Raw genomic sequence first — 27,681 nt, 5'->3', positions numbered from 1 at the left:
TCCCTCACTCCCTCCCCATCACCTCCTCGCTCTCGCCTCACCCACCACCCCGTCAGCTTTCCTCTGGTATGAGCCGGACGTGCGCTGAATAAAGATGGGTTGCCCTGTCACGGGGGGGAATTCCAGCACGTCCATATATGGCGGCGGAAGTGCCCCCTCCCTCCTGTCTCCTTGTGAAGCTGTGGAACAGGGGGCGCTGACTCTGCCGCTGCCTCTGCTCGCCTGCGTGCAGATAAGAGCTCATCTGAAAGGGAAATTGGCTGAGTTCACTCTCACACACACAGATAGGCGGTGAATTTTCATCTCCTGCGGGCGCTGAAGCAGTGCGGCTTTAGCGTGCTGATTGTCACACTGACTGAGCGGAGGCAAATAATGTCCATTTCCTGGGACACAGAATAATGAGGGACAGCAGCAGAACACTAATGGACATAATGTCTCTACATCAGCTTATCAGCTGCACATACAGCACGCCGCGCACTGGGGTCTCTGATGGCCTCTTCCACATCAGCAGGAACATTCTCCATGTTCTGATGTTAATGCACAACACAGCTACGCATGGACGTGTTACCTTACATCAGACTGTACAGGTGTCGTCAGGAGAATGTCCCACCAGGGGCCGACCTTTAACCCTCTGAAAACAGTCCGCCTGCAGGAGGTCGTCGTTTACATGATCTTGATTCAAATCAGTCTAAAATAAAAACTATAATAGTTAGAGCGTTCAGTTTTGGCAGCAGGAAGCTGAGACATCATGATATTATGTTCATATGATGTGCGGTGGCGCCAGAGAAGCAGGTCGATTAATGTCTGTTGTATTTTTTGAATTAATGTCACAATTTCAATATTCTAATTGGTTACTATGGTTTATGACTTACATAACCTTTTAGCTCAGGCTGTACAGACTGTAGGGATATGACGCGTTTGAAGATACTCCAGGAAATGACATCAAGCAAAAATGCCAACATATGCACATGTTTCCATGGCAGAGCTCAAAGGGTTAATAATTTTCAACCATAACTAAGTGTTTTTTTTGTGCCTAAACTGAACCACACGTTTACCACAGTGGTGTTTAAACATAAAGTTTCAACATGTCAGTTGCATAACATACAAATGTAGCGATTTGTGAAGTGCAGATTCGTACGGTGCCAACATTTGTCCCAGCGGCTGGGTCGGAGGCCCGGCGGGCAGTCCGACCCAGCCGCTGGTAATCTGAATGAGATTTATGACCGAGAAGCTTTAAGGAAAGAGGAAATAAAAAAATGAAGGCGCAACAGTGAAGAACCTAAAGATGGAACAGAAACATTACAGTGAAAATATGAGACTTTAAAAGACACGTGGGGAGGGATCCTTCTGGTTACATGTCATATTACACATTCATGAAGGAGAGGCTGTAACGAACTGGAGGTGACGCCGTCGGCAACATCCAGTCTGATCCGTGTGGAAAGTTCCCATCAGGGTTCGTGGGAATGAAAACACCTCTGTGTTTATCAGGAGGAGGTCCTGATAAAGAGACGGCAGGAATGTGGCTTTAACTAAAATGAACTACTGTAGAGGACGATAACAGAACACACACACACACACACACACACACACACACACACAGACTAGAGGAAGTGATGCGTCCAATCATAATACTGAATGATGTAGGGCCGCACCAAACGCCATGGTTTAACATTCAAAGTTTCTCCTGAGTTTTTCCACTTCAGCATTGTTGGTCTGTTGCCAGATTTTATGCAGCTGTTCTCATAAACTGTTCATTTGGATAACTATGAAATGTGTGCGCTGGAGTTTGTGTATAAGCCACGTTAATCATGAGCCTGTAATCTGTATGTAACTGCTGTAATCATGGAGGCTGTGATCATGTGACCGACACGCTGACAGGAGTAAAGACAGAAGTAGTACAAAAAGGGAAACTCCACCTACAGAGACAGTTTGAGGTGGCGTCGTTAGTATTCGTGTCCCATGTGACACCAGGTGAACTTTGACTTATTTTAATGTACTTCTTCACGTTACCTTAAGTACGTAACTTTAATTATGCAACGTGAGGAATCCCAACCATATATTTTTTCCTACAACTAAACTTCCTAAACCTCAACTACGTAACTTTACGATAAGTACGTAATTTGACGTTAAGTAGATAGTGTGATAAAGCTCAGCCATGATTTTTTTCCTAAACCTAATCTACCTAATTTTACGTTGAATACGTTACTGGTTGTTTAGTATGTAATTAAATCATGGAGGCTGTGATCATGTGACCAACACACTGCCAGTAAAGACGGAAGTAGTACAAAAAGGGAAACTCCGCCTGGTTGTTTTGTATGTAACTTAACATTAAGTACACAGCGTGTCAAATTCCAACCACATATCTTTTCCTACAACTAAACCTCCACTATGTAACTTAAGTTTGAAGCCCAACCAGGATTTTTTTCCTTAACCTCAACTATGTAACTTTACGTTAAGTACGTAACTGGTCGTTTAGTGTGTAACTTGTACGCAACATGACCAATCCCAACTTTGTTTTTTTTCTTCTTCTAAACCTGTAACAACGTTAAGTTGTTAAAGTGATGAACCTCACCTACATCACCTTACATTAAGTACGTAACTTTAGGTTAGGTACCTAACGTGTTGAAGCTCAACTAGGATTTTTCTTCATGAACCTAATCTGTAAGATACTGTGCGTCCTGTTGTGTGAGGACACGTTTTTAACACCCTAGAAAACAAAAAACCTCGAACAAAATCCTAAAATGATTCATCAGATTAAATCACTCTTTTTTTATTAAATCCTCTTTAATGAATAAATTTACAGCGCTGTTAGACCGCTCCTCGACAGCTGCGTGCGTCTGTCTTTTTTTTATTTGAAAGGCTAAAAGCCAACAAATAACAGAATATTTCGTTGGATAAAAACATTTTGGAGATGACGACATCTGTGTTTTTTAAATAAATGTGGACAGACCGTCTGTAGTTGGTGGATATGTTTGAGTTGGAAACAATGCGACGCAGGCGCCTCTGGAATCTGATTCTACATATTCTAATACAATAATAAGAATATTAATGAAGTCTGATCTTTATCTGCGACTGTGTCATAAACACAACACACAGACATGAAATAAAAAAAACCGCTGCGTACTATTTAAATGTCGGTTTAGAATTTGAATGTCAGCGTTCTGAATGAAGCTTCGGACTGTTGGGTTTATGTTCATGTGTCTTATGAAGATGATATTTGGACACAGACGAGCGTGTTCAGGTGTGAATGAAGTAAAATGTCTGAAACAAACAGAAACGTGTTTGTTTGTTCAGGACGTCGCAGTTTGATTGAAAACGTCATACAGTGACGACACACTGCTGAGTGTGTGTGAGTGATGAGTGTTTGAACACCAGCTGACATGTCACACGGTGAGAGATGGGAGCGTGGCGACAGGTAATTGAGAGGTGTGTCACACACACACACACAGTAACACACAGAAACACACACACAGTAAAACTTGATGACAGCAGGTCACCTTGACGTGTGAGTGGTAGCCAAACACACCTCGGTGCAGCGCCAACCCTCACTGTTTCCAGGGCGACCACCTGGAGAAATGACCTCTCCTCTGTGTGTGTGTGTGTGTGTGTGTGTGTGTGTGTGTGTGTGTGTGTGTGTGTAATCTGGTTAACCTTCATATCCCGACCCGTTCACACACATTTAAACGTCAGGGGGAACAAAGGGTGAACTTTACTTATCAGCACTCAAACTGTTGACTCTGAGATTACAGCGGCGTGTTTCAGGAGGGGGCGGGGCCACAGCCATCCTCTCTTTTACTTTTTTATCATGTCCTTTGTGAGATCCTTCAGAGACTGTTTATATGTGAGTGACTGAACTTCCCGTGATGTCACTTCCTGCAGCTGCATTCGGTGTGTGTGTGTGTGCAGAGGAACATTCTTCGAGCCGCTGTCAGCGCTTTACCAAATATCATGATATCGATGTTGCACAGTATTGTAAGCTGAAATATTTGGGCTTTTGGAAAATATTTACATCCTGAGATTTATTTATTTTTTATTTTTTTTAAGATATTTTTTGGGGCTTTTTAGCCTTTAATGTATAGGACAGACAAGCGTGAAGGGGGGAGAGAGAGTGACATGCAGCAAAGGGCCACAGGCTGGAGTCGAACCCGGGCTGCTGCGGCAACAGCCTTGTACATGGGGCGCCTGCTCTACCACTAAGCCACCGACGCCCGACATCCTGTGATTTATAATAAATAATCATCAGTAATGTGGATTTAATGACGGAGTGGGAGGAGGCAAATACATCGCTTTACTGTAACGCAACATTTAACATTTGTGGGTGACGTATTCAAACAGGAAGTGGCTGCTTCCTGTTACAAGAACGCAGGTTCAGAAGGTGTCAGAAGTCTCTCAGTGTCCGCTGTCATGATCCTGATCATAGAAACATGAAGCCACTCGCTTCCACTCAGCTATTTTTAATGTCTTTGTCTCCGTCTGTCTTCGTCCCCACCTGGTCCGTCCCCGTCCCTCCCTCCTTGCCAGGTCCCTCCTCACTGGTTAATCTGTTTGGCAGCGAGCGGCGCAGCAGGCTCTAATGGTGCCACATGGCCTGCTCGGCTTTACAGTAATTTACGCCCCGACATGATACGAAGCTGCTGCTGTTTATGTAGGCGCTGACTCACCACACACACACACACACACACACACACACACACAGCCAGGTCACAGTGTTCTTACTGCTGCTGGTTTTCTTACCTGTGTCAGGTGTTGAGCTGTGAGCGTGCTCACCCGTGTCGAAAGCATGGGCGGATCATGAGACAGGTGGCCCCTGGGCACAGACATGCAAAGGGCCCCACCACCTCTCCTACACAGGAGCAAGACACACACACTTTGTGGTGGTTTTGCGTGTCTTTGTTAGTTTGTCCAGATCGTTCTCATTCTGAAGTCACATGGCGCTGTTTGGCCACCTGTTGCAGCAGTATGATGCTCAGACAGGTGGCGTCAGTTCATAATGCGGCTGGACGGCACCGGTGGCAAGTGTTTGATACGCTACTTGATGACATCAATTTGAAACGCTGACAGTGATGATGTAATGTAATGGGCTGGAAGTCTCTCTAGGGTGCAGGGGATGGGGGGTGGATGGGTCCAACAAACCATGACGCTTTTGTTAACGTTCCGGCATTGGTTGCAGTGTCCCAGGGTGTTGACAGCAGACGCAGGAGGATACGGAGTGTGTAATATGTTGACGTGAAAGTCAACTAACAAAGCTGCGATGGGTGACGACTTGTTATGAGAACAATTTTGGAAAAGTCAGAATTTTGGTGGCTGATCGGTTGAACAAAGCGCGTCTTCCTGACTGTTACAGAGTGGTAACCACAGCTCAGTCTGACCGACAGACGTCTCCTCCTCCCCTGCTGTCTCCCAACACTATTTTGCTAGAGCACCATTGCTGCATCTTCGGCTCAGTGCCGCCCAGGACGACTATGATTGGTTCAAAGAAATACAAACAACCCAGTGTTTTCTCCCCTCAGTGTGGAGCTCTGATTGGGTCAGCAGACCTTTCTCCAGTGCTGACACAGCGTTAAACACAGAGTGGTATAAGACGAACCAAAGCTCAACCATGAGGCCGACAGATCTGAAAATGCTCCAACATTTTTATAAAGCTCACATGTGTTTGTCAGAGTCAGATGATGGTGCGACAGACGGCGCTCTGTTGTTCCCGTATACAGGCCGGTCGGTGTGGCTCCCTGTCAGAACACATTAGATAAAATAGATGAAATACTGTTTCCCAAAGGAAAATTGTCAAGTATTGTTCACAAGCTGCTTCCACCGACAGAGGAACACACCCACCCCCTGAAAACAACAAAACAATAACAGGCCCACATCTTCGTTTCCTCCTGCACAAACTGATGCTACATGGCAGCCAGTCCTGCCTGCCAGCACGACTACACACACACACACACACACACACACACACACACACACACACACACATATTTAGTCACAGTCGGACGCTTCCAGGGTGAACATCTGCCTCACCGACCTGCACAAACATCTCTGGGTGAGGTGGAGGAGCTTGTTTTCTTTTCCTCGTCAGGATGAATATTTCAGATGGTGGCCAGAGAAGCAGCATGGAAGTGTGTGTGTGTGTGTGTGTGTGTGTGTGTGTGTGATGGCATGTGGACATTCACGTGCTTCCAGTCTTCCTCTTTACCTGCCGGGCTGCAGCAGGACGGAGCTCTTGTTTCCAGTTTTGATTTGAAGCTTGAAACTAAAGAATATTGTTATTATCGGCGACTCTGCTGAATATTTTTTAAATTAATAGTTTGAAGCTGAATTTCCACCAAACACTCTCAGTACAGTCCCCTAACAACATGTTCCTAACCGGACACGTCCTTGAACACTACGTCCTTTTAGCGTTTCCTAAACAGATGCAGACGGTACTCTTAAATGTAGGCGGGGTCGTTACTCAGATTTGTGCAGCTCTCGCTGTATTTGCAGAGGAACATCAGCACCTCGCTGATCACCTGCAGAATGAGGTGGTGAACCAACATAGAGTTCCAGTCGGCCATCTAAAGGTCCAGTGTGTCAGATTCAGTCAGGGCTGGAGTCAGAATCATGCCACTTGAATCAGATTCAGCCGTTTAATACGAATACTCGATGATTCTGTTTTTTTTTTCCATGCAAAGTTTCAGTCTGACAGTGACACTTAGTTGATATAGTAAACAAGCCAATGGCGCTAAGGATGGGTCATAAATATGCAGCATTTTTTGCCGACACTAGATATGAAACTAAAAGCAGAGACTATCTCATTGAGTATCTGTGAGCCCCTCAGCAGCAGACAGAAGGTCATGTTATCTCAGAGCCTGACGGTGGAGAGTTTCTCCTCTTCTGTGCCGCTGCATCACGTTCACAGCTTTCTGTACCAAAGAGTGATGTGAAAGTCAAGAGCGCTCTCTCTGCAACCAAAACAGCCCCACAAGTTCACTGCACAGCACACTGACCAGCATGAAAGTCGACTGAGGGGTCTCCATCTGATGATCTGAATTTCCGATTTAGTGGGACTGCAGATTATAACCAGCTGAAACTTCTCCTGGTCAGAATTCCTTCGACGTTGATTGTACAGGAGCTGAATTATCCACAGAGGTCTCCTCCTCTCAGAAACAAACAGACCAGCTGATTTACACCAGGAAGAACTCTGAACATGAGCAGATTCATGGTACAAATCACTGTTTTTCTGCTGAGCTGAGCTGCTGATTATGAAAACATGAATGTCTCCATCTAGAGCCAGTGTTTGGTTTGTCCGTTCTGGGCTACCGTAGAAACATGGAGGTGCAACATGGTGATCTCCATAGACGAGGACCTGCTCCCTGTAGGTAGATATAAACGTCTCATTCTGAGGTCATGAGAACGCAGCCCTACGAAATGGCGCCCCACATATGACGTTACATCCTAAAACCTAAAGTTATGTAATTAAAATCACGGAAGTTAGGGTTAGGAAAAGAAACATGGTGACCACGTACCCTAAAATGACTTAAAGTCCGGTTCCAAACAACAGTCTCCCAGGGTAAAGTCCTGTGTTTTGTGACCAACCACCGCCCCAACCAGCCTCCCAACGAGACAGCTTCCTGCTTCAGTCTTTACAGCCTCCAAATTACCTGAGTTACGCATCAATCACTGGCTCATGATTACGTGGTATGTATCCGAATTTTGTGCATTACTTTTCATTGGAAAATGTTAATGTGAACAGCCTGATCTGAAACACCCATCACGACTCCAGATCTTTAAAAGTCTAGTTTTGTCCAACCAGCAGTAAAACTTCAGATCCTGACATTTCAGAATCTGATAACAGAATATTTTGCATCTTTGCCTGATAAATGACTTTTTTTTAATTGTTGTAATACTTGAATCAAATCCATGAAGTGACTAATCACATCAGCACGGTTTGTTTGGTTACATAAAAATATGAGAGGTTTGTTTTCTCCTTCAAGAAGCCAAATGTGACTCACGTTGTCTGAAAGTAGTGTTCAGAACAAACACGGTATTTTTACGGAGATTTTACTGACCTGCAGTCACCAGCTGTCTGAGAGGTGAACTCCTCTCTGGTCCGGAGTCGGCTAATTATTTTGGTAATGTTTGGATCTTCTGTGGGATCAGTCAAACGCTTCATGGTGGATTTCAAAGTGTCCAGTGATTCGCTTCACTGTGACATTTAGTCTGGGAGCCAGGACATTAAAAAACACTGCCTCAGAGACACTGAAGCTGTATCATGGACTGATACAACTGTGCATCATCATCATCATCATCATCATGATCAGACTGAGATCAGTAAACAGACATCATGGCGTGTCTTTATCGCTCTTTGTATCCAGATGAGAGTTTGAACAGAAGATAAAGCGGCGTGTGTTCTTCTGCTGGCGTCCAGATAACATTCAGTGGTGTTGATCCGTCCATGAGAGCGTTTCCCCACCGCTGCAACGTGATAACAACACAATCCTCGTATTGTTATCAAGTTTTGGCGTGTAATTGGTGAGGTGATTAGTGAGTCAATTAAAACACATGACCGAGGCACACGGGCAGAGTGAGACAAAGCAGCGTTTGCTCCGTAATCCCTCTTATTTCCCGCGCACTCGGTCAAAAACGCTCTTTCATTGAGTGGAATGTTAATCAGCCTCGGTCCCTGACGCTGAAGCAACCAGCTCAGCTGATTGAGAGTGGATTAAAACCAGGACCGGCCAACTTAATGATCCTATTAAATGATCCCTGGACCACAGCAGCACGTTGTGACGAGGGGAACTCATAGATTAGTTCACCATCATCTGCATGTGCAGCGCCGCACATGTGCAGACTGTTTCAGTGCTGACATTATTCACAGCTCCAACGTGTGTGTGTGTGTGTGTGTGTGTGTGTGTGTGTGTGTGATGGACACACTGGGACGTTTCCAGAACCAAACTGGGACTCAGTGCAGTCAGCTGCTCTGTTCTGGATTTTGTTTTTTTGTCTGTGTTTTCTGATTTTGGTCTCTTTGGTTTTATTATTTCTTATGACATCATGTGAAATCGTAGTGTTTGCATGAGAGTGTGCACGAGAATACAGGAAAAATTCCGTCCTCCATTGATTCAGACGGGGACGATGCATTTTATTTTTCAATACAGGTCAGGTGGCAACACGTTCCTCTCTGTGGGGAGGCGATGGAAACTATCGCAGATTACAGGAACCAGCCCATTTTGATCTGGCTGCATGTTCAACACTGTTGTAGCAGTAACATATTTATCACAGTCTGGTTGTTGTTACAGACACAGACAGAACAACTGGTACCAGAGCTCCACAAAGACATTTTAGGAAATGCCAGTTTAATGTCACTAAAACGTCTGTCAGACACAAAGCAGTATTTGCTGAATTAAAGGTAAATTACTTTTCAAAAAGAACCGTCGAGGGCTGTTAGCTACTATGATTAGCCGCTGGGACTGACTGTGACTAACTGTTTCACCCATAATGATTTAACAATGGAAAGACCGACATGCACAATCGGTCAAAAATATTCTCGGCGGTTATCTGTCGACGTCTTGCATTTTGTTTCATGTGCATTTTATAGGACATAAGACACGTTTCTGCTCTTTCCCAGTAATTTACAGGCCATGTTTTTAGTTCTGGATGGTCTGATGTTGGTGCCCAAACCAAGAACACAAATTAAAAGTTAAAACACTTCCAACAAGACTTCCGGAAATGGTCTCTGAAATTTTCTTGCCTGTATCGTCAAAATCCATCTTTCTGACCAATTACAGGCGCTGGGTTGCATTTTAAAAATGTTCTGTAAAAAACTTAAAGAGCCATCTAAAAAGTTCCTAAACATTGAAAAGGTTCTTGTCGTGTTGCCTGCTTTTTCTGACGTGTATCTGTGTGAGTCAGTGTGTTTGTTCACGTGTGGCAGTAACTACATCTGAAGGTATTTTAACAACCTCCATGCCAACTCAGCAGAAGAATGCGCCGCATGAGGCCGAACCTGTCCGACAGTGAATATATAACACGACTCATCACTCATGCACACACAAACACACACACACTCAGCTCTTGACGGAGATGTTCCTGGTCCTCTCTGTGTTGATTCAGACATGAGAAGCGGCCTCTCTCTCCATCTCCTATATTTATTCTTTTGTTGATGGTCCCTTTCTTCCTGCCAAGCGGCGGTGCAGCCGCGGCACTGATTACCGCTGCTGGAGCTCTTCCACCAACTCGGTTTGTTCTTACATAACAGAAAATACACCCAGAGATGGGAGAGGGGGCCGAGGGGGACTTGGGGTATAAATAGGTTTGTTTGTCCCCAGAAATGCACAAAGAAACACAACCAGCCTCTTTTTTCCTGCGTGCTGTTTGTGTGTGGGATTACCACATCAGACGCTGCTGAGCAATGTTAGAAAAATCTTGTGCGAGGAAGCGCAGCGGGGAGCTTTTGATCAGAAGCAGTTTTCCATCCAGAAATCAGCCTCACATGTTTCAGAATCCTGTTCCACTTATTATGAGTCCAGCTCCCGTTCCTCCTCGCTTCCTACACAGAGCGTGATTTCAGCACCTTAAAGCTCTTCACTCTCTCCATTCACCAGGCAGGAGGCCTATTTTCCTGCACCCCTGTGTCGTCCTGCCCTACTTCCTGCTTCCCTTTTTGAAGTCATGGTGAAGTTTGTGTACCAAGGTGACTGTTGTGCGTCAGCCGGCGGGCATTAGCAAGCATCCCTCGTAGCGAGCAGCCACAAAAAGACGTTTCTGTCAACCTGAGGTGTCCCCTCCTCTCCCCTTGCCTTATGCTCAGTCTTCTGTTCTCTCTGCCCCCCTTAGTCTTCCTTCCTCTCTGCTCCCGTCGTTTAAAATATCTCAGCTCAGGCCCCTTTCACACAGGCAGTCTGTTCCTGAAATGTTCAGGAGCATTTAGGAGCAGTCAGTAATATTTAGGGAAATCTGTACCGCCAGTGTAAGACCTCGGAACATTTCGGAGAAGACGCTGGTACGGCCGGGTTGTGAAAGAAACCGTAACATTGGATCATCATTCGACAGCTTGTATGATCTCTAACCAATCGGGTTAACTGTAGGAAAAGAATCATGGTTGACCGATGTCACGTTACGTACTGAACGAAACGTGGCATAGGTTAGCTTTAGGAAAACAAACAGTTGGCTGCTGTCAGGTCATGTACTGTAACGTAACGTAGTGTAGGTTAGGTTTAGGAAATGAGAAAGGTTTGTGAGTTGTCACGTTACATACTTAACATAAAGTTACGTACTAGAGTTATGTACTCAATGTAACATTACATTACGTAGGTTAGGTTTAGGAAAACAAACATGGTTAGGAGTTGTCATGTTATATATTTAACATAAAGTTACGTAGGTCAGGTTTAGGAAAACAAACATGGTTAGGAGTCATCACGTTATGTTCCTAACATAAGGTTATGTAATTACGTTACGTTAGTTAGATAGGTTTAGGAAAACCATCATGGTAGGCTGTAGTCATGTTACGTACTTGTTGTGCAGTTACATACTGAATTTAACATCACGTAGGTTAGGTTTAGGAAAAGAAACGGGGTTGGGAAGTGTCACTTTACATAGTTATTGTAAAGTTCCGTTGGTAAGATTTGGGAAAGAAACATGATTGAGAGTCGTCACGTTACGTACGTGACATAAAGTTACATACTTAATATTAAGTTACATTGGTTAGGTTTAGGAAAAGAAACATGCTAAGTAGCCATCATGTTACATAATTGATGTAAAGTTATGTACTCAATGTAACGTTACGTTATGTAGGATAGGTTTAGGAAAAAACAAACATGGCTGGCTGCAATCGTGTTACGTACTTATTGTAAAGTTACGTACTGAATTTAACGTTACGTAGGTTTGGGTTAGGGAAAGAAACATTGTTGGGTGTCATCAGGTTACGTACTTAACGTGATGATGCTTTTTAAAATAACTCGAAGTTGACTATTACTACTTATTACATTTACTTCTTTACCTCTGTCAGCAGGTTGGTCACATGATCACGGGCCTCCATGATAACATGCGCTTTATGGAAATCACTGGAACATTAGCATTACTTTTCATGGTTAAATGTACGAACAGACCACGAAAACAGCCTGAACACTGCTGGGACGAGTACAGAAAGGGTAATGTCCACCTGATGAAAGACGCTTTCACCTGGAGCGAGCAAACCAATCACAAGACGCCACTGATGACGTTTTTCATGACTTGTTTACGGTTTAGCCTTCACTCCCAGGCTTTCACGGGTGAATGAAAACATTACAAGACAAAACAGCTCGTCTCCCACCATCTTCCTGAAAATAACAAGCAACATCTTCCACTGCGTACATCCGGCCTCGCCCCATCTTCTTCTTCGTCTTCTGTTGAGTTTCGTGACGGTTAGCATCCATCATGTTTCAGTACCGCTGTCTGCTGGACCGTCCCTGCACCATCTGTTCCAGCATTTCCATCGCATGTGTGAAAAGGTGTGAGACGGGAATGTAGAGCATGTGTGAGAAGTGAATCAGTAGTGGTGCCTGAAATGTTGTCCCAGTAATTTACTGGGACCTGTGCGTGAAAGAGGCTTCAGAAACACTTTGCTGCCTTTTAACTGAACGACTGGAACGACGGCCTGTTTCCACTGCTGCTTTTGAGCAGGTCTTCATTACTCAAAGGCTGCTTGTTAGCCGTTGCAGTGTTTCGAATTGTCATCCGTCTCCCACTCGTTCCCTTTACCTCCTCTCTGCCTCCAGCCTTCGCCGCATGTCTGACAAGTCTGCCATTTCAAATTGAGAGCGGAGAGTCAAAGAGAGAGGACGGCCGCTGGTTAAATTGCTGGGTTTTGTTGGAGATCCAGCAGAAGTGAAAGGGCAGCGCGGACTGAGGGGGAGGGTGAGTCACTGCAGACAGAGATGTAAAACTCATTATATATTTCATGGTGACTTTTCCTTCCCTTGTTAATGAAGGCTCAGACCTCGTTGTGTGTCCTGCTGTGGACACTCTGACTGTGAGCTGATCAATACTCAGTCATCTCAGATTTAAATTCATCTGCTGCTCTGAATATGTGTGTTTGTGTGTAAATCAGTCGTGCTCTTGCTCCTCTGATAACTCAGAACTGGATCATACAAGTCACCGAAACCTTCTGATCACATGATCTGTCTGAGGTTGAGTCAGTCCAAACTGTCACATGGAGCTTCATAATGTTGGATACAGTGAGGCCTGGCAGGATAATTATCAACTGATCGTACGATGTGTGGACCTGACCTTGATATTGTTTGTTGTGTTTATGTGTGTTTTGCATAAGAGTGACGGCAACATTTCAGATGACATCATGCCAGACTCAGAGGTCTGGACTGTAGTCACATGACTTGGACTTGAATCAGACTTGAGTCACAAATTTGCTTTGGATTTGACAAAATCAAAAATCAAACCTTTTTCCTGTTGACATATTACGTCACAGACCAAACAATGGACAAACAAGTTAGCTACGGTTAGCTAGCAGCTAACTGGTACCATGGTGGACAACTTTACAGCTCTGTACATTTGGTGCGTCCAAAAAGTCACGGCTCTGAATGTAGATTTCTCCATGTTGTTACCGGCTTCTTCTTCTCTTACACATTTAATGCTATTGGACTTCCGGGTCAAAGCCCGGGGCGGAAACTGTGGAGCATGCTCAGAGCGCCTCGGCCAGTTTGGGTCTGATTGACTGTATACATGCAGGAGTCACATGATCTGGGTGTGTTAGGCCTAATCCCAATACCCCCCCTTGTCCACTACCCATTGGCCCTCGAAATGAAGCAACGAGGGGTAGGGGTTGAAATCTTTCCCTAGAAATCGGGACACCACTCACTACGTCACCGTGTTGGTTATATTCACGCATACTTAACTATATTAAACAGGAAGCCACGAGCCAACTACATTTCCAACCGGCATCTACAACGTAACGGTAAAGTTAGCGACTATTATGCTTTACACTAACGTACCATTACAATAATAAGATATGTCCGACAGGGGACTTCTGCTAGCTAGCTAGCTAACCAGCTAACATTACAAGGCAGCATAGCTGGCGTGTTATCGTAATGTGAAAAATCCAACAATTTTGCAGAACAGGACAGATGACAGACGGCTAGCTAGCTAGCTAACAAGCAACCTGACGACGGTAACGTTAGCTAGCTGGCTATCTTACTGTCAACTCCAATCTAGACATCGTGAATAGCAATAAAAACTTTTTTCCCCGTCTCTTGCTCGGTGGTAGCCATGGCGACATCTACCCCTTGCTGGCAAGTCAGCATCTGAAATCCCTTGCTCCAAAGGGCTAGTTTCATACCCACTACCCCTCGTTATGACCCCTACCCCTACACGCAAAAAGGAATTGGGACACCACTACCCCTCACGGGATCGCACAAATCTAGGGGTAGGGCTAAGGGGTAGGGCTAAGGGGGGGTATTGGGACGGGCCCTTAGTCCCACTTTGAGAAATTCACTTTAGTACGATTTCAGTCAATGTTTGCTTGTATCTTAAAAGTCCGGTTTTAGTCAAACTGACACACTAAATCCATTTTCTCCGATGTTCTGCTGCTCCGTCTGTACCCAGAATCGCTCTGCGCTGTGTGAGTGTGGAGCAAATAACTGAACAGTGTATTCACTCCAAAAATGCTCTGAAAATAGAAAATCAAAAGGTGGCGGCAGATGTTTTAATCATGGCAGGCCGCCACAAATCAGTGAATGTGTGGGAAACCCTGAGACACTAAAGAGAACATCGTTATTGCATTAAACTCCATATCTGTCAGTATCTCCCCTTCATAGGCTGCTCCTGTAAAGACATAACAACAGCTGTTAATGACCTTGAAAGAATTAAAAGTTCATTCCTCTTTGAAGGGGTACTGTTATATTATCATTATATCTGCGGCACAAAACGATCTCTCAATGACGATAATATCTCTTGCAGAATTTATCGTCCATTAAAACTACGACAGGCCTGGTTACGACACCTCCCTGTAGCCGTGTCAGCCGTGCAGATGGTCTTATCTGTCAGATTTCACAGCAGCACAGAGAAGTGAGAAAACAGATTGTATTTATAATTTTGGGTGGAGTGACCCTTTAGAAAAAAGTAATTAGCAGGAGCAGTGTGCAGAGTTCACAGAGTGTTGGAGAGACGGAGACGGTCCAGGTCTGCTGCTGAGCTGACGGGAGGCTGCAGCCAAAACCAGGCTTTATTTTAATGGAGACAGCAGGGGAGGTGACAGGAAACAGCCCCCCCCACCCTCCATCCACACACACACACACACACACACACACACACACACACACACACACACAACACAACATATACACACCCGCCCCCCCAGTGACTTGTTCTCTTCCTGGTTTTTCTCCTGTATTTCGTCCCTCCAGTCGTGGCCGTGAGCTGAAATGAATCCTCTTCCTCCTGGTTGGCTCCGCTGACTCTGCTGTGTGTCCCACTCTGTGTGTGTGTGTTCATGCCCCAGTAAAGAGTGGAGCTCCACTTGTCGTTGGAGCTCATATCAGTGTTTGTATCTTTGCTGCTTCTTGACTAACCAAACGTGCTGTTTGTGTCTCTGCAGTCCATCATGGAGCAGTTCAACCCCTGCCTGCGCAACTTCATCGCCATGGGGAAAAGCTACGAGAAGGCGCTCACCAGTGAGTACACCAACCATTTCTGCTTTCCTCTCCATCTTCGTCTCATTCCTCCTGTCTGTCCAGCCGTCCAGGCCGAGGGCTGGCCGACCCGATGCTTGGCGCTGCTTTTATATCCTCTTAATTTTTCTGGAGTAGAGACGTGATGATGACACAGATATTCAGCAGCTTCTTGTGTTTGCATCACAAACCTGATGTCTCTGAAGAAGTTGCTCTGTCCCTGCAGAGAATATCTGGTGTCCAAAATAATGTCAAAGACTTGCTTCCGAGACGACACTCTGTCCTCTGATTGTCCCTCTGTGATGATGTCCATGTCCACACCTCCCTCTGACACAGTTCATTGATCTTAATTGTCCGCCTCTCCGTCCGTCCTTTTCCATCGCTTTTTGTGGCTTGCACAGGTTGTGTGTGTGTGTGTGTGTGTGTGTGTGTGTGTGTGTGTGTGAGCAACAGAAAGATGGAGGTGTTCATGCAGCAGTGGCTCAAGGTTAAAGACAAAAGCACCGGGAACGTCTTGGGGGAGCTAAGTGGAACATAAACCAATGGGAAGTGGAACAGGAGGAGTCGCGAGAATAACGGCGCCCCCCCACGGGGCCGAAGAAACGAGAACGAGCCGGTATCCAGGACAAGACCATGTCCAAAAAAATAAAAAGGTTGAGAGAGAAATATTCAGAAACTGAAAAATGGGACATAAATAAACCTTCATCAGCAAATGTCCTGCAGCTTATTAGTGTCTGATGGACTCTGATTAGTCGCCATTGATTAGGATACTTCACGCTTCGTCCAATCAGATTAGACCTGCCTCCATTTGTTGATAAGAAAAGCTCTTTTCAGCTGCGCTCCATCACGTCTCTCTGCAGGGAGTGGTTATCGGGGTCGTATCATATTTTCAGAGGTGGTGTGGTCTGCACGGCGTGCAGCAGGGCTCTCCTTCATGTGCAGGGAAGACTCAGCAGGACCAATAAAAGGAGGCCTCGCTCCAGTCTGATAGATAAGGCTAAAAATAGCGCTGCGACTCCCTGAGTGGGGATTACACTTCATCAATGCCAGGCAGCGGCACACAGGCAGAGTGTAGAGCAGGCCGGGCACCCAGCGAGTGTCTCCTGTCACTGGAGAGACGCCAGTGCAGCCTCTGGTTTTTCTGTAGAACTGGGGCGGCAGGTCTGCGTCTCAGGGGACGCTGACTTCCTGTTTGTTTGAGTCTGAGAGGATTTGGGCTGGATTGGACTGGATGTGGGGAGTGTGGTTTGGGATGTGGTGCTCAGCCCGGGTTCAGTCTTTATTAAAGTCTGTATTACAGGTTAGTGCTGTCGGAGACGGGAGCTGAGAGAACGTCTCACCTGGGAGAGGTCACCTGTGTGAGAGCACAGAGAGCACTGATTGGTGGCTTGAAGGTCATCAGACGTCTAGTCCAGGTTAAAACTGTTACTTATCTGTTACATACAACTGTTGTTTCTACTGAGGCCGTTTTCCTATGACAAGTTAAACGCACAGATTCGTACAAAGGCTTCGATCACGTGACCAGTGTGCTGACACAAGTAAACAAGTCCTGAGTGGTCTCATAAGGAGGCAGGTGGGGTTGATGGGCGGGTCACAAAAACCCGAACTTTCCCCCGGAGACTTGTGTTCAGCACCGTGTGAGTTATTTTCAGGTGTGTGTTTTAACACACCCGGGTTCCACTTAGGAGGTGTCTCAGTTTTGACTCGTGTTCCAGTTCCTTTCTGTGAAGATCCAGAGTCCTCACGATGCAGGGAAAAAGATGAACGACGTTTATTTAAGAATTCGCACCAAAATGACATCATTGGTCCCCTACTGACTTGATTTTCTGTTTCTATATTTCATCACAGTGTTACACATGACTACACACTAAACAAAACAGTTCAGACGTAGGCAGACTTCCTGTTGTCTTCAAGCACGGTGTAAACATCTCCTTTAGTCATGTGCACCAAAAAAACAAAAAACTCTATTCTGACACAGAGAGAACGTACACATAAACGTGACCTCGTTTATGAAACTGTTGTGTAAATAATATCAGAACTTTTATGATACGTCATTTTTACCAACCATCTTTTTTTTTTTTTTGTTACGTTACGCATCACGTAACTGTGCGTTAAGGACCTAACGTCATTCGTGGGGCGCTAATTCATGGAATATCATAACAATAATTTATTAGATATCAATCAGAGGGAGACTTAATGATTCAGTTTGTTATCAGATAATCTGCCAGCTGCGTCTTTAGCGCGTCGATTGACCCATTTGTTCATATTTTCCTGAGCTGGTCACCGAGGTCGTTAGACATTACTATTTGGTTGAATTTAGATTGTGATGGAAAGTCAAAGTCAAGACATCGGATGCCAACGACAGTTTGAAGCAGAATACTGACGACTGTTTTAATTTGCGTTGTAACCAAAATCTAGCGTCTTCCAAAGGTCATCTTGACAGAGACATTTAGTCAGGGTAGGACTGGGAGCAACATTCGGCGATGTTTAGTAATGATGAGATTTCAGCGCTCTGCAGTGATAATTTTGTTAGCGCAAACTACGATGAAAAACATTCATCAGTGACCTTTTTCTTGATGATGAAGATGAGACGTTGATGAGCTAAAAATAGATCTTGGATAATAATAACTATGATGAAATGTAGGTTTCATTTTGCTGACGGGACGAGACGTGACGAAAATGTTGGCGGTGGACTGTCAGATATTCAAAATCAGACGAGAGGAGAAGAGAGTGATAAAATATTTCATGAAACACTGAAAATGTTTCAGCCGAGAACGGCCACACTTGCAATTTTTTTGTGGTGTGAGATCAGAGCGCTGTGGGCCGACCTGTGATGATGGGTCAGGGTTCATACGTACAGTGTCATATCAGCGTTTCTAAAGTGACGTAGTATCTGAGCTAACTGTCATCAGGGGTGGAGGGGATGGTGGATGGCGTGACACCTCGAGGAGACGCCTGCCAAGCTGCAGACCTCTGTTCAACACCAACAAACAACTAAACCAGTTGTTTTCACTGAGACATCGCTGTGTTTCTGGCGTCATTTCAGCTGACAAATGTGTGTTGTTTAGCGACATGTTGCTGTTTTTCCAGCAGCCATTTTGCCCCCTAAACAGGTTTTTTTAAAACCCCAACATGATCTGAACCATAACCAAGTGGTTTTTGTGCCTGAACACATTGTGCCTGTTCACATGGCAGATGAAATTGAATATTCCACCAATATTCCTGTTTAAATGCAGTCCTGCGTATTCTGATACTGTTCCCTCACACGCCGGTTATTGCGTCAAAATATGGAAAAGTAGAGCAGCTGGAGCCGCTTGTCATTCTACGTCTTTGGATCAAAATAGGATTTTCTCACAGTTTCCTCTGACACGTCGGACCGTACGAGCTTTAAATGGTTTGTTTGTGAAAACAGAAACTATTGACGCACAGCATCAGACTTTTTGCTGATATACATTCTCGGAACCCATCGGCGATACAGCCTCTGGGGGCAGACCCCCGATTTTTTTAGCATTCCGGTTTGATTTGGGCGGAGGAGGCGAATTTCCGTTTCCGACTAACGTTTATATATAAGTAAATATGCTGAACCATTGCGATGGATTCACAATTTGCAGTGACGCCAATTATGTTCCGCCTCGTTAGTTCACCGCACGGACCGTTTAACCTGGCAATAAAAACGTGATTGGTCAATATCACGTCGACTACAAACAGCCTACAACTGGAAACCAGGGCTCTTCCGCTCTTCTTCCAGAGGCAAGATCTCCGGGGTTTGCCTACAGACTCTACATTCACTGAATGTGGAGTCTGTAAATAGAGACTAGCTGATATGTAACAACTTATTTGGATGATAACTTAAACCGATACCGATATATCCGCTTTTTCCCACCTAATTTCAGTGATCATCAAGTCTCTTCTGTAGTGGAATTAAAGGAAATGGCCACTTTAGAATGAAAATACAGACAGTACTTACTGACCCTCATGCTGACAAGAAGTCCAGTGAAGTTTTTTAATCCACAAAACTCATTTGGGGTATCGGAGGATAACAGCTAGCCGCCTGCAGGCGTGCTGTGTTTACTGTGTTGTCTTGTTCTCGAGTCTCACGAGTTGCAGGCTAACTGACCACGGTGAGAAATGATGCTATAAAAGTAGAGTACATTTTGTCTTTTCAAGTCAGTTTTGCATGCCTTGGCTTCAGGGCACTTGGATTACGATAGACGAGCCGTTCTGACGTTTTTGAAATGCATTAGCAGAGTTTTATTACATTTTCAAAATGATTTTGCACTTCAAGTGTATGGAAAAATCGGACTGGCTGTTATCCTCCGATACCCCAAACGAGTTTTGTGGATTAAATAACTACACTGGACTTCTTGTCGGCATGAGGGTCAGTAAGCACTGTCTGTATTTTAATTCTAAAGTGGCCATTTCCTTTAACATCATATTATCGTGAACATCTTATGGTGACGGCCCACCAGCAGATGGAGACATGAAACACTGTTCAGTGTCGGAATATTCATTCATTGTGATATATAATGACCTGCCCATATTCTCGTGCATCCCTAACAGAAACATAAAGATAAAACGTTCTGTAACTGATGTTTGTAGTTTGAACAGTATTTTACTGTAATATGTCCAGTAATGATACTGTAAATCAGTGGTTCCCAGTTGGCGGGTTGTGGTGCAAAAGTGGACCACAAGAAAAAAGACACTTTATTTTGAAGTACAGTGAATTTCCGACACAGAGCTTTTATTTTGAAGTGCTGTTTCCTGCTGAAGAGTGAGTGATGGAGACAGCTAACAGCTCGGAGCAGAAATGTGGACCCGTGACCAGAGGGACCCACGGCTGCACATGAAAACACTACAGTAACGTAGTGGCATCCGGCGTCCAGTTAAAATTCACAGCAGCCTTTTCACAGTGTGTGACACAGCTGACACACACACACATGCACACTGTGGAAACAACAGTTAATCTATGAAACTCTTTTTAGAGTAAAGACTGAAAAGGTGGATGTCAGTGTGAACGTGGACGCCTTCTGACCTGCAAAGCATCAACTCAGTGCTCAGTGGACGTCCGACCTGATGTAGACGTCTTTATTGTTTGTGTTTCATTCACGCTGACTCTGTATCGCCTTTATATCACTGTTCTAATCCTCTTTACAGGCAGAACCCTCCTCTCCCTCCCTCCCTCCTTCCTTCCTTCCTTCCTTCCTCCCTCCCTTCCTTCCACCTTCCTCCCTCTCTCCGTCACTTTCCAGCTGACAGACAAGCAGAGCATCTCCTCAGCTAATCCCACCTCGCCGCCCCGCTCTCCTCCCGGCTGGGATTTCTGCGGACATCGATTAAATTAGCCGCGCTCACCCAGCCGTCTTAGCCTCACCTCCATCCCCTCTGTCGCACTCTCATATCCCACCTAGGCTTAACTGAAGCCGGGCTCAGGAGAAGCCAGGGAAGGGTCTGTGCTTGTCTCTGTGTCACAGCTTACCCCGGAGGGCTGCACTGCTGTGTGCAGATTTACTGGCTGTTATCTCGCTTCATGGTTCAGATATAGGAGTGAAAGCAGGCCGAGTTATTTCAGACGTCGCCTTCACTTTCTGAACAATAAGTTTCATAGCAGCGGGCTTCGCTCGGCGTCTCTGTGGATGAGAACCTTAGCTCAGAATAGACTCCCATTGTTTCCTGTGGTGATATGTGAATCCTCTGTCCTGTTTGCGCTCTCTCGGGATCCTGCATGAGCGTCCTCTGGCAGTTCACAGCACAAACACCCATCAACATGACGGCCCTGTTAGAAATGCAGCCCTCATCCATATGTATCTCCTGGCTGGACATGTGTCCTCTGTCCTCATGGCTGTCAGTCGCTGTGTGGCTCACCCCCGACCTGCTGCTTCAGGCCATCTTGTCCCAGTTTTTGAGGCCTGACTGAGTCACCGTCCTGTCTCAGTGTCCCTGGTCTTGTGTGACAGTGCACCGCAGAGAACAATGGCTGACATGCAGTATCTGAATTGCAAAATGCTTTGACATCAGTGCTGTGGGAAGTTTTCAGCAGGGTGTTTTTAAGATGGTGCTGTTGGATTTTAAAGATTCATTTCACCCAAATTACAGAATAGTGGTTTTCTGTGGTAACCAGTCATGTAGACCGACTGACCTGCTGAACGAAAGCTTCGGGTAGCTCAAGTTAAACTCTGTTCACCTGCAGGTGTTTGCTGCGGTTGAATCAGTCGCAGGATTGAATCCGCTTCATGTCGTATCACAGCTGCTGTTTCTACCTTCAGCAATCATTCTGTCTTCACAAGTGTTAACTGGCTCTGATGGGCCGTCATTTATCCGTCACTCCAGTCAGATTTCATTGTCTCACTGTTACTTTAAATAGCGTTCTGCAGCAGCGCCGCCTCTTCCATTGTTTAAAGGCAGCGCTGTTTGCTCTCCATCTCTAACAAACGTTATCTCACTGTGTGAACTCATCAGCTCACAGAGCGCGTCTTAGAGAGACCCCGACCTTCAGGGAAGTTATTCACTGATTTATTCACGTTAATAAGCATTTTGAGGCCTGCGACCTGAACGTTTTATACGCTTCACTTTATTAAAACAAAAAGACAGAGTGTAAAGATTTGACCAAATATTCGGCGGAAAAAAATGTTGTTAATGTGCGTTTCTGCAAACCACAGATACGTTACATTTCTACATTTCATATTATAACATTTCTGAAGTGACGTAGTATCTGAGCTGACTGGGGTTTGCTTTTTAGCAAGATCAAATCAAATCTGATCTTATTCCAACTGTAACCAAGCATTTCTTCTGCCTAAACATAACCACAGTGTTGAAACATATCTGTGGTTTGCAGAAATGCACAGTGCAGACATTTATTGTATTGATTTGTTGAATATTCGTTGGCCTCCGAGCACCGACCTGGAGTCAGATCTAAAACGGAGCTCAGTCTTTGTGACGGACGATTAGATCTTTAAAGTGTTTGCATGGCTGGATACCATCATGGTCGAGTAAGAGGATGTGTCTTTGTGTAATTTGGGTGACTAACCCTTTAAACTCCAGAGCAGTCTGTGCTGAGATGAGTTTCAGTTTTACCTTGAGATGAGTCTCTAGAGCTTCTCTCTGTTAGTTGCCTCCATAGAGCTTCTTCTCTTCCTGCCTGGTCTCCATTTCCGCCTGTCGCTTTTATTTCCCATGCCCAGCCTGACCTCTCTGGGGGGGGTGGGCTGCAGGGGAGGGTTGCTGAGCTGAAGAAGATCATTTCAACTCCGCACCCTTGATCTGATGCCCAATGCTTCCATGTTTCCAGGTGTCACATACGCTGCAAAGGGCTACTTCGACGCTCTGGTGCGGATGGGTGAGATGGCCAGCGAAAGTCAAGGCTCTAAGGATCTTGGTGAGTCCTCGTAGTGGCTGTAGCACCCCTGGTGGGGTGGAGGGGGGTTGCACAAGCAGATGGTGAATGGGATGGCTGGAGCTGTTGGAGCAGAAGCAGCTGATGACCAACCTGAAACCAAACACACACACACACACACACACACACATATACACAGCCGATTCTGCGGTGCTTTAAAGACTTCAAACAGAGTCGTCTACTCAGAGCTGATCTGATGTTTCATCACCTCCACTTAAATCAAACACATTTTAAGTTTAGAAGAATGAATTCTGCATATCTGCCACAGCGTGCTCGTTTGGTTAATCTCCTGTTTCCCTCATTCAGAGACAATAAAGACTCTCCAGTTGTTTTTTTACTGCACCACTGTGAGCCAATCAAACATTCACAAACCCACCACATGGCGATTCGCTCTCCATTCATAACCAGACCTCAGAATATTCACAGCGTCTGAGTGGACGTGAGGAACAGACGTCCAGCTCGCTCAGCTCTCACGCAGCGTGTTGTCTGGTTTCGGTTGGATCAGCCCTGGTTCTGCTCAGTGTCTCTGTCATAGGCGAGAACTATCAGACGCACAGGTAGGAACATCTGTACGCAGTCAGACAGGCCTGTATGTCACAGCCATGTCAGAGACCCAGTCACATGTCGGGGAGTGTGACAAGTCTGCGTCAGCCCTGGATCACTGCGTCCTCTTCGTTCGTTCACCCCGACGTGACTTAAGACAGCAGGCGAGGACTGAAACAGCATCAGAGAGGAGGGAAGGAAGGAAGGAAGGAAAGGAGAGATGAGAGGATGGTAAACAGGGACAGCCAAGTGAGGAGGATATAAAAGCTGCATCCATTATTCATGGGGAGCTCTTTTTGGGTGCTCCCTGGCACTTCCTCTGGAGCCTCATCATTTCATTTGTCTCTCTGAGTCGATACTTGGCTCGGCCTGTGCGCCCACGCTGATTCTGGCTCATTCCCGTCCCTCCATTCATTCGTACGGCGAGCTCCGTCTAACCACTTTAAGATCACAGATGTATGAGAGGTTCATCTGAGCGTAAAACCTGTGGGTCATCGTAACCCTTTACAGATGGGTTGTTGTTTACGCGATCCTGTTTAAATCGATTTAAAATCAGAACTGTAACAGACAGAATATTTGTTCTTTTAGCAGCGGAAAGCTGAAGCTTCTGTCTTCCATGTCATCACATCATCACTTTATGTGACCTTATCATATGTGCCGTGCAAATGAAACACTTTGCTGTAATTACAGCGGTATGTCCCTGTAATGGCCGCAGGAGATCGCTGTTTGAATAGTTCTGTTTATACAGCGATCTAAATTTTTAAAAAACACAATAGCTGAAACAGTCATTCTAGTTAAGGCTTCTGTCCTCCGTGTCGTCACGTAAAAAGATGTCATTACACTTTGCTACGTGTCGTGCAAACTATGCAAAAACAGAGAAACGAATAATGAATCCATCAAAGCACCTTTTCACTCTGCTCCTAAAAATGATCGTAGCTCAAAAACTAAATAATGAAATGAAAGTTCAAATAAGTTTTAGAGAATTAAGAAATATTTGGGAGGTTCTTTGGTCAGATTTTTGTATTTTTTTAAGACACAACTTCAATTTTAAATCAATTATCATAGTTTAGTGACCGACATATTTTTTTTAGCTCAGGTTGTATAGATTTTAAGGATATGAAGCATTTGAAGATACTTCAGGAAATGACATCACAAGAAGCAAAAGCAGGTACTGGTGGACCGTTTCTACTGCAGAGTTCAAAGGGTTAAATATTTAGTTATCAAAAACCACCTCGGATTAAAAGTGAAGGTCTTCGTACAGCGAGTAATTTCTCAGAAAAGAAGTGCAACATTTTTCTGCATCACTACACATTAAAAAAAATACACATGAAAGTTTGAGTTGGTGTGCAGACGTGTCATCAGGATATCCCATCATCCATCTGTGCATCCCTGTGTCCATGATCTGTTGTGCATCTCACTCTGTCTCACTGTGCTGTTGCAGTTGTCTGTCTGCATGCGTGTTGCAGCTCCCTTTTGGATTTCTTTTTCTGTCAGCCGAACCATGACTCAGCAGAACCTCCCTCCGCCTCCGGTCAGATGACAGAGCAGGATGAGCAACATGGATTGATGGCGTCTCCACGTATCAGCGGGGCTCAGAGCAGCTGTGCTCTGTGCAGACTGCTCTGCATATTCCATCACTGGTGTGGAGCCGCGTGGCTTCAGAAAATCACGTTCAGAAAATGCTAATCACCTGGCAGGATGCAAAGAGAGGGGCAAACTGTGGGACTGTAAGAAGTCACGCTCAGAGAAGCTCCGCCAAGTGAATCCATGGGTGACACTGTTTCCACCAGATAGAGTGTTTGTTTGTGGGGAGGGTCATGTGACAGTGGGGAGCTCCGACACGTCCATATCCACCTCAGGAGCTCACTTCAGAGGTCTTTAGCAGGGAAGCCATTTTTCCCATTCTCGACACATGCACATGAATGCAACATTTTAGCAGCAAATTACTGCACCCCGGTTTACACAGTCTGATTAAATATATAAAGGGAAATATATTTAAATACACAGAGAGTCTGCAGCTCCTTAAAAAGTCCTTAAAAGTAAAAATGGTCCTCCAGTGCCTACATTGGTATTTTTGTTAACTGTGATGTCATTTCTTGGAGTTTCTTCTAATGTTCATATGTGTGAAATCTGTACAACCTGAGCTAAAAGGTAAAAAAAAACATTTTGATCCAACAGATTTTTAACATAACCTAAATATTTCTTAATACTGAACTGTGTACATTATTTACTTTTTGGAATATGATCATTTTTATGAGCAGAGTGAAAAGGTGCTTTGATGCATTCATGATTCATTTCTCTGTTTTTGTGTGGTTTTGCACTGCACATAATGTAGCGTGATGACATCATCATGAGCGTGCAACGTGATGACACAATAGACAGGAGCCTCAGCTTCCTGCTGCACAAATAATAAATGTTCTGTCTTTTACAGTTCTTATTTTAGATCTGTTTAAACAGGACCGTGCAGACAACGACCTCCTGCAGCCGTCTGCAGAAAGTCTGCTTTTAAAGGGTTAATGTTATAAATATTCATTAAACAGAGTTAGATTTAGATTTGTGAGGTTGTAATTGCCACAAACATTTTTTTAATTTCATTTATCCATCTTTAAATTTCTTTTGTCAAAATGAGTCGAGCTCCTCACTGTGAACGCTCACATTTAGGGATCTTTAAACCACCTGAACCTCAAACTGTCTTTTTACTTTTTACATTGTTTTTACCTGCTTTTGATTCAGTGTCGATGAAACTGATTCATGATAACAGAACAAACAAGATGCATCAGTCAAAAAACAAAACCACAGATCAGTCTGATAAGTACACAAGAGAAACTAAAATAAGTTAACCATTAAAAAAAACAGGGCGATATTCAAAGTAAACAGTGACTGCTGCCATTTTCAGTTCATGTTATATCATATAATGAAGTGCGTGTGTGCGTGTGTAATCAGTCACCCGAGTTTTTACCTCACACTTGATGAACGAGGGCTGAAGGCACATTTGTAGAATCTTGCAACTTGTAATTGTGCATTTAATTTGAGTTTTGTTGAGGAGAAAGTGTGTGTGAGCGCGACGGTGCTGAATTAACTTCAAACTGCTGCGTCTGTGTGAGCGACCCCTCTCTGAGACAGTGTCATTAATCAGAGCATTAAGACCAACAGCAGCTAACAGCATTAGCACATGAGCAGAGGATGTGAAGTGCGTGTGACGGGCTGGAAGAAGGAGCAGAGAGCTGAAGAACATGGCGTTCTGCAGGGCGAAGAGGCGCTGGACTGTTTGATGTATTAACTCGCTTCATTAGCATCACTGGAAATATCCAGACTTCATGAATAACATCATGACGTGGACGAAAGTTTCAAAGCTGCTCAGAAGAAACTGAAACAGAGCGGTGTCACCTCTGTCACACAGCAGCTGACGGGGAGGCAGAGTCATGACCTTCTGAACATAGTGAACATATCTGAGGAGGAACATCAGGTGTTCCTGAGTGAAACGTACAAACAGGTACGTCAACCTGCAGCTGCCCTCAGGTGCAGCAGTGACTCTGGGGAGGGGCGTGGCTTAAGGTTTGGTTTGTTTTGTCTGCATGCGTGTTGCAGCTCCCTTTTGGATTTCTTTTTCTGTCAGCCGAACCATGACTCAGCAGAACCTCCCTCCGCCTCCGGTCAGATGACAGAGCAGGATGAGCAACATGGATTGATGGCGTCTCCACGTATCAGCGGGGCTCAGAGCAGCTGTGCTCTGTGCAGACTGCTCTGCATATTCCATCACTGGTGTGGAGCCGCGTGGCTTCAGAAAATCACGTTCAGAAAATGCTAATCACCTGGCAGGATGCAAAGAGAGGGGCAAACTGTGGGACTGTAAGAAGTCACGCTCAGAGAAGCTCCGCCAAGTGAATCCATGGGTGACACTGTTTCCACCAGATAGAGTGTTTGTTTGTGGGGAGGGTCATGTGACAGTGGGGAGCTCCGACACGTCCATATCCACCTCAGGAGCTCACTTCAGAGGTCTTTAGCAGGGAAGCCATTTTTCCCATTCTCGACACATGCACATGAATGCAACATTTTAGCAGCAAATTACTGCACCCCGGTTTACACAGTCTGATTAAATATATAAAGGGAAAT

At 45.0% G+C, this 27,681-nt stretch overlaps 1 protein-coding gene across 9 annotated transcripts in view; it reads left to right on the top strand.

Annotated features, from left to right (window-relative positions):
- The window catches only part of baiap2b (BAR/IMD domain containing adaptor protein 2b), a 109,058-nt gene that overhangs the window by 16,496 nt on the left and 64,881 nt on the right, over positions 1-27,681 (top strand). For all 9 annotated transcript variants that reach the window (XM_078163122.1, XM_078163130.1, XM_078163128.1 and 6 more), the window contains exons 3-4: positions 15,563-15,638; positions 22,921-23,007. In XM_078163122.1, the coding sequence (XP_078019248.1) occupies positions 15,563-15,638; positions 22,921-23,007 (163 nt within the window). The remainder of the gene's footprint in view (positions 1-15,562; positions 15,639-22,920; positions 23,008-27,681) is intronic.

The sequence above is a fragment of the Epinephelus lanceolatus genome, chromosome 21 (genome assembly GCF_041903045.1).
Source record: "Epinephelus lanceolatus isolate andai-2023 chromosome 21, ASM4190304v1, whole genome shotgun sequence".
NCBI lineage: Eukaryota > Metazoa > Chordata > Actinopteri > Perciformes > Serranidae > Epinephelus > Epinephelus lanceolatus.
The sequence above is the reverse complement of the archived record's forward strand: the minus strand, read 5'-3'. Positions and strand labels throughout refer to the sequence as shown.